A 13,108-nucleotide genomic window follows, 5' to 3' on the forward strand; every position below is an offset into this window, starting at 1 on the left:
CCTTGCGTTTCTTAAGATCTTCGAGCAATCAGTACCATTGAGCTGGATAGTCCATTGTGAGGCAGCTCCAAAAGAACATGGAAAACATATGGTCACTCACAGGAAAACCTGTCCATGGACATTCAAAGCAGCAGTATTCACAGTAGTCCAAAAGTGAAAGAAACCCAACTTTCTACCAAATTATGAACACATAAAGCAAATGTGGCATATTGATACTATGGGATATAACACAGCCCTAAAAAGGAAGAAAGCACTGCGACGTGCTCAGCCCTGGATGATCCTTAAAAAAAGTGTCTAATTGAAGTGGTACACAAAGCCACAGGTTCTTTGATTCCATTTGAATGAAATGTCCAGAATACCAAATCCGCAGGGAGAGGAAACAGATGAGGTGCTTCCATGGCCTTGGGTTAGGGCAAAGCACAGAGGGAGTGAGTGTGGTTTCTTTTCAAGGTATTAAAACTGTTCTGGAATTAGATAGTAGTGATAGCCACACAACATTCTCATTGTCCTAAACGTCACTGACTTGTGTACTTTCAAATACTTAAAATGGTGTATTTTATGTTGAGCAGATTTTCTTCAGTGAAAATTTGAAATTAGGGTAATTCATGCAGCTATTAGGGGTAAGGCACGGTGTAGCCCTGAGAGTAAACATCTGATTAGGGTCTAGTAGCAAGTACGAAAATCACACAAGCAACAGTCTGAGATCCAGTCCATAGTCATGGTCTCCACCTTGAAAAGACCAGCCAAGAAAATAGGTCAGTGGTCTTGGGGGCCCTGGGAATCTGTTCAGAGATCTCGGTTATACTCGACAATATTCTCACCTCTTGGACCCTCTGGTGTAGGTAGGTTTGAACTTGTCAGTTGTTGATGTCCATGCAGGTGGTAGACCATGGGAGGGCCCCGACCCCTCCTTCCTTGGCCAGTAGAGATAGTCTGAGGCCAGGTGGTTTCCTAAAACCATTTGGCAGAGACTTAGACGACTGTCCTACAAGGAGTAGAATAGAGTCTCATGGAGCTGCTGTCCGTGTTGGGTTGTTTGTCCACACTTCTGGGTGGCCTCAGTTACCTGCTTTTCTGTGGCTAGGGCCACTCCTCTATGCCAGTCCAGTCATCCTAGTAGAACAGACATATCTCTTTGGGTCGGTGGTAGCCTGTCAGGGCAGGAAACCCAGGGACTCCTGGTCTGTGGGGTGCACCTCTAGGGGCAGGTCGGTGGAGACAATGATGTACTGCAGAACATCGCCTGGGGAAAGCTGGTCAGAGGATGTCGGGGAGAGCGGGGTACCAGGGAGCGCCTTGTGACGTGCGCCCACAGGAAGACCCGAAAGTGGACGTTCCCACTTTAAAATATTCACAGGGCTCTTGGTGGTCAAACCAGTGATTGGTGCCCATCTAGTGGCTCCCTGTGCTCTACGATTCCAGGTGATACAATCAAAGCGTGTGTGGGCCAAGAGCTGCTTGTGCCCGGGCACAGAATCACCAAGGTGGCCTCAAAGGCTCCCCCAAAATGACTCCTCAAAAAACAGCTGGGGCAGAAAATGTGTGGAGTATTTTGAAGGGAAGCTTGGGGCAAAGATGCTGTTCGATGGAGCTGGCTAAAATTGAGTTTCTCATCAGGGCAGGCACTTCAGCTGGGGTACCGGTGATTGGAGGCCGTGTGACAGGCTCACCAGTTTCTGAGTCCCGATGCTGGGCAGCCCGTTCAGCCCACTGGACTGATGAAGTGGTGCTTACGAAGCCTCTTGCTGGCCTTGTGGAAAGCAGGGCAGTGTGGTGGGAGAAGTCGTGATAGTGTCAGAGGGAGTCATGGCGGGGATTGCGGTGTGGAAGGGGGAGAACTGGAGGCAGGTGCAGTGGATGTGTGACCAACAATGGTCAGGAAGGGAAACCCGGGTGTACCCGGGGCCAGCAGGGGGCCAGCAGAGTCATGTGTCAAAACCAGACGGCGGGCCCCAAGAGGAACCTCTTACGCTAAGCCCCACCTCACCAAACTGAGTCTTGACTTCATTAGATTTTCGACTCTCCCGGAAACAGAATCTTAAACCAGTGGATTAGGAATCCCCCAATCAGCCCTAGGTAGGTATTCCACATCATAGACTGCTGCTGTCCCCTGAGGAAAGTAACCTTGCAATAACCGAGCGATCTTCCCGCCTGCTGTGACTTCTTTTTCTTCTCCCTTTTGCCTTTCAAAGTCTTTCATTCTGTACAGCTCCTTGGAGCTGCTTTCTATCTGCTAGTTTGGATGCCTCCGGATGCAGGAATTGGTGAATAAAGCAATGAAGTTCTTTAGACTTACACAGTTGTATTTTCTTTCTTAACAGCTTGGTGGCAGCAGCGGGATTCGAAGGACACTTCTCATGGCTTCGGGGATGAGAAACACATGCATTGGTACCCATGAAGCCTTTGGATTCTCCATCTTTTTTGCTGTCTCTGAGGGCTGTGGGTAAGTGTCTCGTGCATCTCAGCTCCACTCTCCTTGCATTGAGCTCCTGAGCTAAGTGACTTTCCAGGCCCAGGTTAACGGGCCAGTGTAGTCTGACAGGATGCTCTAGCAGAGCATCTGTCTCAGCCCTGGGTTCGTCCACAGTGCCAGTCAAAGTGGTAGCAGGCAGCTGGAGCTGGCATATGGTTCCCTGAGACACTGAGTCTCTAGCCCTTGCTTAGTCTACAGTCCCAAATTTGGTGGGGTCCGCTGGTTCTGCCTGCAGTCCCAACTGTTAGGGTCTGCTGGTTCCGTGCGTAGTTCTGGCCAGGGGAGAGGGTGGCACAGACGTGTGCTACATCCACACCCAGTCCTTGAAAACTTCCCACATGCATTTGACACGCATTTTTCTCTCCCTTGACTGGATGCAGATGTCGATGAGTTCTGAGGAAATGCTGAAGGCACAGTGTGGAGGAATTCTGGGACCCTGCGTGACTACTTGGAAGAGTGCTGTCCCCTCCACCTGAACAACCACCCGGCACTACCAGAAATGAGAGGCGTCCTGTGATCGTGGATTGGAAGCCTCCTTGTTGTTAAGATGTCAGCTTCCTCCAAAGAGATGAACCAATTAAATGCAGTCCTTATCAAAATCCCAATGACATTTTGTGCTGAAAGACACCCATCCTAAAATTCATATGGAATCTCAAGTATGCCCAGATGTCTAAAATAGTCTTGAAAGGAAGTACTAAGTTGGAGGACTCTGTTTTTACTGATGTAAAACTTGCTACAAACCTACGATATCAAAACAGCATTGTAAGGGCATAAAGACAGACACATAGAGCATCGGAACAGAATAGAGAGCCCAGAAATAAGGTGGCCAAGGTTGTTCAACGGGGAAAAGACAGTCTTTTCAACCAGTGGTTCCTGAAAAAGTGGATATTTTCATGCAAAATCTAAACTTGGATTCTGACCTCACGCCAGATATAAAACTTAATTCTCAATGGATCAAGACCCAAATGTAAGAACTGAAACACTTTGAGGAAAACATGGGACAAAACGTTTCACAATAGGACTTGGCAGTGATTTCATGGATATGACACTCAAGGCATGAGCAATAAAAAACAGAGTACACACACCAAAATTCATGAATAATAAAACCTTTTCTGCCTCTGAAGACAACCTCAACAGAGTAAAAACACAACCCATGCAGCATGGGAGCCCATATTTGCAAATGATCTATCTGACAAGGGCTGAATATCCAGAATAGACATAGAACTTCTCAACTCAACAACAAAAAAAGAAACAACCCAAATCAAAAATGAGCAAAGTACTTGAATAGACTTTTCCTCCAAGAAGATACGCAAATGGTCAACAAGGATCTAAAAAGATGCTTAATGTGGCTAATCACTGGGGAAATGTAAGTCAAAATCTCAATGAGACATCACCTCACATCCATGTGACGGCACCCCCAAAAATCAGACAGTGAAGAAAGGCATGCTGGCAAAGATGTGGAGTTATTGGACCCACGTACACTGTGGCTGGAATGTAAAATGGTATAGCTGCTGTGGAAATCAGCATGGCATTTCATTAAAACAATTAAAAATAGAATCACTAAATGACCCAACAATTCTACTACAGGATATATACACCTCAGAGCTGAAAAGTTGGTCTCAAAGACATATTTGAACACCCATGTTCACGGCATCATTGTTCATGATCGCTGAAACGTGGAACAGCCCAAGGATCCATCCAGGGATGAATGGAGAAGCAACATGGGCATGTATATATATACAATTGCATGTTATTCATCCTTAAAAACTAAGGATATTCTGAGATATGAGACAACATGGATGAACCTTTAGGAAATTATGCTAAATGAAATCAACCAGTCCCAAAAATACTGGCCTTGTGTGACTCCACTTATATGGCATTCCTGAAATGGTCAGATTCAGAGAGACGGACAGCGGATGCTGTTGGCCAGGGGCGGGAGCAGGGGAAGGGGAGTGACCAATGAGTGGGGACAGAGCTTCAGTTCTGTGGGGTGACAAGAGTTCTGAAGATGGACTGTGGTGATGGCTGCACCACCGTACGACTGTGGTCAACACTGAGGATGCGCGTAAGGAAGTCAATGTGCTTGATGGCGTGCGCACAGAAAATGGGCAGGACGGTAAGTTTCACATTATGTGCGTTTTAAGCCAATACAAATATATTTTCTGTTAAAAGTGCAAATACAAAGAAATGAGCAGAGGATGATTTAGTGTTTCCATTCGTGCCCTTCCATTCTGACCCTGGTGTTTGTCTCAGCCCTTGTACCTGAGGCAACTTTGATCAGACAAATGTTTTCATTCTGGGCCTAAGAGAACCTTGAAATCAGAATTATACAGAACTCTGCAAAATTTTTGTGACCATGTATTTTTCAGAGAAAACATAGTAAGACATTTTTAATATTAAATTTAAGTTTGTTTTATATCAGTTTCAGGTCTACATCAGAATGATTCAATATGTGTGTATATTGTGAAATGATCACTATAAGAAGTCTGGTTGACGTCTATCATCAAGAGTTACAAATGTGTTTCTTGTGATGAGAACTTCTAAGATTTACGCTATTAGCGACTTTCAAAATGTGTGTACCACGGGTAGGGATCTCTGGGAGCCATGGTGAAGGCTGCCCACCTCACAGATCAAGATGAGGCTCTTGGGTCTCTTTCTAAACAGAAGAGGAAACAATGGAGAGGTTTGAATCCAGAGGATGACAGTGTCTGGATTTCATTCATCAACCCTCTCCTTGTGCTGACATTGAAATGAGGCCAAGAGAGGAAGTGCCTGTTGCAATAGCGCATTGCTGAACCCAGGCCTGGTTTGAGTGGCGTTCATGCTACATCCCTTCTCGTAATTCTTCCATCTCTTTGTTTGTGCATTACTTGCACTTGACACCACCTCACAGGTGGTATGGATATTATTTCATATACACCTGATGATGTCCCTAGCAAGTAGATTCTAGGCGGATTCCCCTTGGGCAGGTTTGGAGACTGGGGAGGCCCTGAGAGGCACAATGAGTTTTCCAGGACAGAGAACTGGTAAGATAAAGGAGGTCTGAATTCTGCTCTGCCTCCTCAAAGCTGGGACCCTCATCACATTCCCAGGGAGCTGTGGCTGGGGCTGTGGAAGCTCCTCATGTAGAGTTAAGAAGAAGACATGGGGGTGGTTTGGGTAGGTCCGATTACAGGAAGCAGCCCAGGTAATGGAATCTTGAAAAAGTGACCTCACTTCCTTGGCGATAGACCCCAACAGATTTAGAACTCTGGTAACCAGGCAGTTAATTCTAGAGACAGACCCCTAGCCAGTTCATCTGACTGGAGACACTTCGGAGTAAAACATGTTTACTTGTTGTGTACCAGTTTTCAGAGGCTCTAGGCTCAGGAAAACCCAGAGTGTGAGACTGTTGTGTTGTTGTGGACATCGGATCAAGCCTCATGGCCAATTTGGCAGGAGGTACCCAAAGGTAATGTGGGGCAGCCCAGGGCAGCCCACTGTAGGGCAGGACACAACTCGGATCCCACCTGAGCAGCCCCATAGCCCTTGCACCTTGTGTGAGGGTTTGTGTGTGAGTGTCGGTGTGTGTGTGTACGCGTGGGCGCTGTGCGGGAAGGCAGCAGGTGAGGAGTGGGTCCCTCCTGGGCAGGAGGAGAGGGTTATGTGCTGTCAGCCAGGTGAGTCTGTCATATTGATACCCCGGGGCTTGGCTGGCAGCCTGAGCAGCTGGGTGCTGGGATCAAGCTCCTCTGCCCTTGTGTTAATCCTGAGCCGTAGAAGTTTCATCTAGTTCCCTCCCTGGTCAGATGTCTGTGCAGACGTCCCTCTGTGCCTGAATTAGGGAACAGAATTCCTCATGGGGGTGTCCCCCTGTGGCGATGTGCAGGCAGGCCCCTGATGCCTCCTGGCCCATCTGCCGGGCACTGTCTTTCCAGAACTCCACGCAGGAGATCTTTGAAGAGCTACATGATGGGTTCGACTTCTCTCCCTCCCTAGTCAAGGGGCAGGAGCAGCAGGCCGCCAGCAGCATCCTGTGCCGGTCTGAGGTGAGAGCAGGAGCAGAGGGTCTCCCCGCCCACCACCCCAAGATGTTCAGGTTGGGCCTGGAACCCAGGTCCGAATCTGAGCACACCCCTGGTGCCCTCACAGGGCTTTCCCACTGAGTGTCCTACGGCCTTACTCCCAAAGGAGTCTGGGCCTCCTCTCCTCCCCAGCCAGCTGAGGGCTCGGGTGGAAAGACACTCTCCACATGTTTCTTGGAATCGTAGAGGAAAGGTTTACTGTTGTTGTCACTTCTCACGAGGCCATGAGGACCTTAGCATTTTGCTCCTGTTTTGATTGATGTAACTTCCCGGCTGGGAAGCTGTAGCACTCAGCGCCACTGTCCTTGCAGACCTGCTCCAAGCCTCACAAATCATCACACTTGCTAGGCTGATTACACACAAAGAGCATGGGCGTGGATTACAGGATTCTATACATTTCTCTGCACCTTGTCATCTCACAAAACACTTCGAATCAGAGCAGTTTGTTACGTGCTGTAAAACTGGTGAGTCTGTGATATTCATACCCCAGGCTGGCAACCTGAGCAGGTGGGTGCTGGGGATCAAGCTCCTCTGCCCTTGTGTTAATCCCGAGCCTTAGAAGTTTCATCTAGTTCCGTCCCTGGTCAGATGTCTGTGCAGATGTCCCTGTGTGCCTGAACTAGGGAACAGAAATTCTCATGGGGGTGTCCCCCTATGGCGATGTCCAGCAGGCTCCTGATGCCTCCTGGCCCGTCTGCCGGGCATTGTCTTTCCAGAACTCCACTCAGGACATGTTTGAAGAGTTATGTGTTGGGTTCGACTTCTCTCCCTCCCTAGTCAAGGAGCAGGAGCAGCAGGCCACCAGCAGCATCCTGTGCCGGTCTGAGGTGAGAGCAGGAGCAGAAGGTCTTTACCCCCACCCCCCCCAAGATGTTCAGCGTCGGCCTGGAACCCAGGTCTGAATCTGAGCACACCCCTGGGGCCCTCACAGGGCTTTCCCAACGGAGTGTCCTACGGCCTTGCTCCTGAAGGAGTCTGGGCCTCCTCTCCTCCTGAGCCAGCTGTGGGGTAGGGTGGAAAGACACTCTTCACGTTTCTTGGAATCATAGAGGAAATGTTTAATGTTGTTATCACTTTTCACGAGGCCATGAGGACCTTAGCATTTTGCTCCTGTTTTGATTGCTGTAACTTCCCGGCTGGGAAGCTGTAGCACTCAGCGCCACTGTCCTTGCACACCTGCTCCAAGCCTCACGAATCATCACACTTGCTAGGCTGATTTACACATAAAGAGGATGGCGGTGGGATTACAGGATCCTATACATTTCTCTGCTACTTGTCATTGCACAGAACACGGCAACTCATTGTAGGCCGCTCAGGTCAGGAGCTGAGGCCTTAAGTGACTTCATCATATTCCACAGAGGAGGACATTTTGCACAGCGATTCAGCCTTTCGATGCTGTTGGACCTTGACATGACCCAATTCTGTTGCCATGTGAGCCACACACTGCAGGGCACATTTTAAGCGTGTCCGAATAGACTCTAAGTTTTCCAGGTCTGCCATGACATAGAACCGCAGATTGGCGGAAGGTCACTAATCATCTCTTTGCTCCTGTCTGTGGTGGGGATGTTCATTGATGACTCCCTGGGATAATGCTCTTACCTCAGGCTCTTAATGCACAGAGGTACGATTGTTCCTCAGGTCACAGAATGCCTTGAAGGTACTGAGTGTTTGTCATTCCCCTAAAAATCAAATTGTACTTTTAAGTCCAAAACCATTTTCAAGGCGGGCTCTCGTCCCTCTTGCACAACTTCCTGAGGTGCTGGGAGGTCCTGGTCTGAGCTCCAGACCCTGATGCCCCTGGTGGTTCATGGTGACTCCACTGACTCTGTGTCTCTCCTTGTCCATGTGGTATGCCAAGGAACCCACCCTGTCCGTGGCTGAGGCCTGCACGATGCTGACCCTCAAGGCAGGCGCAGTGCAGAAGGTGGTAGGCTGCCTGCAACCATCTTTCCACGGCAGATCCATCTCCGTCACCACCTTCCCGTGTGTGTACCAGGCCTTCTACCCGACCCCACAGGTCCTGGACCAGCTGCTCCAGAGGTGAGTGCCCACCCCTCCACAGCACAGCAGGGAGTCTCCTACCTAATAAACGTGTGCCTTGGGAACGTCCCCACACCTCTCTGAGCGTCACCTTGCTCATCCGAATAGTGGGGTGGTAAGAGGTAAACCTCACAGGGTCACTGAAGGAAATCACGGGAGAAAGCACGGCAGACGCTTGCCTGGTGCCGGACTCCACAGAAGGGGCTGCTGCTCATGCTGCATGTCCTCATGCTTACAGCTTCCGTCCCCAGTGAGGAGACTCCCTGCCTCTCCCCTCGCTGGCCTGTGGCCTTCCTGAGTGTGGAAAAGTACATGAAAGCAAACTGTTTTCCTATTGGCAAGACAATTTAGCGAGTCCATCTAGCTGATCCTGGTCCTTGTCTTCGGTGCGGCCAGAGCAGTGGTCTCTGTGGGCAGCAGAGGAGACGCAGGCCCACTCAGAATTCTGGGAAGGCTCTGGATGGGGTTCATTCATTCAATACCATATGTTAAGCTCCTACTACATTCATACCCTTTCCTACACACTAAGGATGTCCAATGAAGGAAGCAGACACTATCCCTGGGGCTCAATTCTAGCCTGAGAGCTAGAAGCTCACTTCTGGGCATCATGAGTATTGATGCCCAGAGGACGTTAGATGTCACACTCTCTTGGCCTCCTCTAGATATGGACGCATCCTCTCATAGTCAGACCACGATGACAGACTTCAAGGACCAACTAAGACCATGAGTGGTGTTGGGTCCAGAGGGAGGGCCTCCTGCGTCCACAGAAGGGGCTAGGAGACCATGGGGACTGTGGCTATGGATGGACTGGCAGACCCTGGATCTCACACCTCTTGGGGTTTCTGTGGGAGGCCTGAGGTCTGCGGTCTTCCCTACAGGAGGAAATGAATCAAAGAGACCTGTTCATGGGGTGCCAGTCCCGCCATGGGAAGCAGAGGAGAGGCTGGGCTGAGTCAGCCACTGAGAGACTCCTCGCTTCCACAGTTCCCTCTCCCTCTCCCTGCCCTCTGCACATGCACCTCTCCTAAGCACCGCCACTGGGGCCCAGAACAGTAGGTGGTGAGCATCCTGGTCACAAATCTGCCTCCAACCTCAGTCCTGATGCTCGAGCGTGGAGGATGGGGCAGGCTATGTCCAGGCCCTTTGGGAAAAGAGTGTCGGGTGGAAGACCAGACTCACACAGGCTCTCTGTTAGATTGGCTGATGACCAGGCCTTCCAGTGCAAGGACAGCCACCCAGGGATTGGAGTGGCTGGTCCACCCTCTGGGGCTCAGGCACAGAGAAGGTGCTGTGGGAACACAGTGTGGAACAGCAGGCCAGGCCTGTGACTCTCTTCACACATGCCTCTCCCCAGTGCCCTCTCTCCCATCTGGGGCCCCCGGCCTCAGGAGAACTCCCAGGATATGTGGCAGATGCTGCGCCACTCCAGGATCAATCTGACGTTGGCGTATCTCCAGGACCTCTTGCCTGGCTCAGTCCTGAAGCACCAGGCCACCCCTCTTCTCATCCAGGTGGACCTTTTCCAGGCCACTGAGTTGGAGACAGAGGGTAAGGGAGACCGTAGGCTTGGAAGACTACCCCAGTGGGTGGGTCACGACTGGGGATTCATTTAAAGACAGTGGGATCTTTCCTGTTTGGGGAGAGGCACATGGAAAGCAACTTATGTAGCTGACCCTTTCTCTTTCTCCAGCTCCTGCCCCAGCTCCAGCACTTCTGCCAGGTGCAGAGGCGGAAAAGGGGCCACATCTGGAGCTGGACGGAACTCCAGTTCTATTTCTGCCATCACTTCTAGCGCTGGAACTGGCAGCAGCGCCCTCAGCTGCTCCAGACCCCGAGCGAGTGCCATCAGCAGCCCCAGCCCAAGTGCCAGGTCCTGAACTGGACTCAACGGGACCAAGGGGCCTGCTGGGATTTCCACCTCAGGCTCCAGTAACAGCCGCAGAATCAGCTCCGGTTCCAGAGGCTTCCCACCCCTGTCGAGTGACCAGGAAGAAGCAGCCCGATGGGAAGCCTAGCCTCATGGCCTTCTCCCCAAGGGATGTGGCAGAACAGCTGACGGCCATTGACGCGGTGAGCACCCGGGCTCTCAGGGCGGGGTGGGGCAGGCCACCCCTATGCCATCAGCTGGCCCAGACCTGCTTTTCCCTGTGGCGGCTCCTGTGACCTGGGTCCCAATCCCAGCTCCACCACTTCCCAACCATGGGATCTGGGCAACTCCCCAGCCTTCGTGTTCCACCCTCACACTGTAGAGATGGGGACCAAGAGGCCCTGCTGGACAGAGGGGCTGAGCACATGGAGTGAAGTAGAACACAGAGGAAGCCTGGTGGGGCCTGGCCCGAGAGGTCGGGGAGGAGAACTCACTGTGTGCAGCCAGGAACTCAGGCGGTCCAGCCATCTGCTCGGGATGCTCAGCAGCCTCAGTATTTGTGATGCACCAGACGTGTACTTCACTAAAAGGGAGACAACCTGACAAAGCCCGTGGGTGTAGCTGGCACAGGGGAATGTGCAGCGGAATGGGGCCTGGGACCAAGGATGCTCAGGATGCAGGGAGCTGCCCCCTTGGGAGGAGCCAAGCGGAGCAGCCCTCTGGAGCTTGCAGTTTGTGGGGGTGGGCTGTGTGTAAATGCTCCTGTCCTTTCCCCACCAGTCTGGAGTCCCGGGTCCTCCTGTGCTGGGTGCTCTCAGTGGAAGAACAATGAAAGCGAGGGGCTCCCACCACGCTGAGAACACATCCTCAGCTTCCTGAGCCCCTCCTTAGACCGGTGACTCCTGCTTGGACACTCAGCTGGGCTGTGGCAGGGCTGAGTGACACTCCCCCTCCTCCCCAGGAAGTGTTCAAGAACGTCGAGCCCTCTGAGTGTCTGGGCTCCACCTGGGGCAAAAGAAACCGGCCCGGACATGAGAACGTGGCACCCACCGTCTGGGCCACAGTGGTGCAGTTCAACAGAGTAGTAAAGTGTGTCATGACGTCCTGCCTTGGGGACCCAAACGTGACGGCCCGGGGCAGGGCCAAGGTTCTGGAGCGGTGGATCGAGGTGGCCAGGGTAGGCGGGGGGAGACCCTCTCCAGAGCCGTGGAACTGCCCCTTCTCCTTGATCAGCTCTCAGGACTGAAGGCTGCACTCTAAGCCCCTGCACAGTCGCTAGGTCCTTCCTGTCAAGGGCACACTGACCTTGACTCGCATGTCCCAGTGGTGGGATGCTCACTTCCTCCTTGGCTCCTTCCTACTTTGAGCGAAATTCCTCCTCCTGGAAGTGTTACTCTTTGGTCCACCTGTGGCCACCCTGGCGCCCTGGCCATCTGTCCCACTCAGGAGGGGAGAGTGGAAGGGAGGGGGACTGAAGCCAGAGCAGACAGGGCTCCTGCTCCCCCTCCCAGCTCCTCCTCTCCCTCCTCAGGAGTGCCGAGCCTTGAGGAACATCTCCTCCCTGCACGCAGTCCTCTCGGCTCTGCAGAGCGTGCCCATACACAGACTGAAGAAGACCTGGGGGAAGGTGTCCAGGTGGGGAGGCCTCTCCGCAGGAGGACCAGGGGGAGGAGGGAGCTCCCACGTGTCTGCCATTGCCCTCTCGTCGGCTGGAGCTTCCTGGGTGGCAGTAAGCCCTGGGCACAGGGCCTGGGAGGGTGTGCAGTGTCCCTGATCCTCACTGGCAACTTAGGCCCCCAGTTCTGCTTCAGGAATCAGGTTCCCTGGCTGTCACATAGTAGGTTGAACCAAAGTGGAGATTTTCAAGTGTTTGCCATACAGCAACAGAACTCTGTGCCCAGTGGAAAACCAAACCGGTCAAAATACAGCTGCTGCATAGAAAAGGGAGTGGCAGCCCCAGGTGACCAACATGAGAGCCCCCTCTGCAGTCCCATGGTGACGTCAGTGCTCAGAGGACCCCGACGAAAATCCTCATTCAGGCAGTTTGGATTTTCCAGATTCTCATCGAGAAGGGACTTGCACTTATGCCCCCTGCCCCATTATTCCTGAGTTTCTCCTTCCTCCTTTCCCCCCTCAGGAAGAGCTACCGAAAATTTAAAAAGCTCTGTGATGAGGACAACTCCCTTAGCTGGGAGCTGCTCATCAAGGTAGAGTGGAGGCTGGCACGTGGAGGGAGAGGCGGGGTGTGTGGAAGGGGGACGGGGCAGGATGTGGACGGTCATTTCTCACTTGAAGTTTCTGTGTACAATTCCAGTCTTCCCTGGATGAACAGGAAGATGGGGTATGTTTGGTCCATGGGCAGGTGGGGGAGGTGTTTGTGGGGTGGGAAGCCCCGGTCATGGCAGGAAGTGGGGGTGTCTGGGCTGATCCCGGAGGGGATGCCGAGCTGGCCGGTTGAGCAGGGGCTGCCTTCCATTTTGGTCCACGCTGTCAGCACTTAGATTCTTCCAGGCTGTTGCGTGCATGGGGTGGACGGGCGTACGTTCCTTCCGTGAACCAGCTCAGTGTGTCTTTAGGAAGCCAGGCCCCCACTGCTCCTTCTGTCTTCACCACTTCTCCACGAGGAGGGCACCCTGCCTGCCCTCGGGATGGGCACTGCCAGGC

The 13,108-nt window shown here is 52.2% G+C and overlaps 1 protein-coding gene across 1 annotated transcript in view; it reads left to right on the forward strand.

Moving 5' to 3' along the window:
- LOC138922168 (ral guanine nucleotide dissociation stimulator-like) overlaps positions 1-13,108 on the forward strand; it is a 75,392-nt gene that overhangs the window by 59,532 nt on the left and 2,752 nt on the right. The window contains exons 2-8 of the mRNA XM_070258994.1: positions 8,396-8,577; positions 9,932-10,125; positions 10,268-10,647; positions 11,406-11,621; positions 11,976-12,079; positions 12,582-12,651; positions 12,759-12,785. Of these exons, the coding sequence (XP_070115095.1) occupies positions 8,396-8,577; positions 9,932-10,125; positions 10,268-10,647; positions 11,406-11,621; positions 11,976-12,079; positions 12,582-12,651; positions 12,759-12,785 (1,173 nt within the window). The remainder of the gene's footprint in view (positions 1-8,395; positions 8,578-9,931; positions 10,126-10,267; positions 10,648-11,405; positions 11,622-11,975; positions 12,080-12,581; positions 12,652-12,758; positions 12,786-13,108) is intronic.

This window comes from Equus caballus, unplaced genomic scaffold (genome assembly GCF_041296265.1).
Source record: "Equus caballus isolate H_3958 breed thoroughbred unplaced genomic scaffold, TB-T2T haplotype2-0000562, whole genome shotgun sequence".
Taxonomy (NCBI): Eukaryota; Metazoa; Chordata; class Mammalia; order Perissodactyla; family Equidae; genus Equus; species Equus caballus.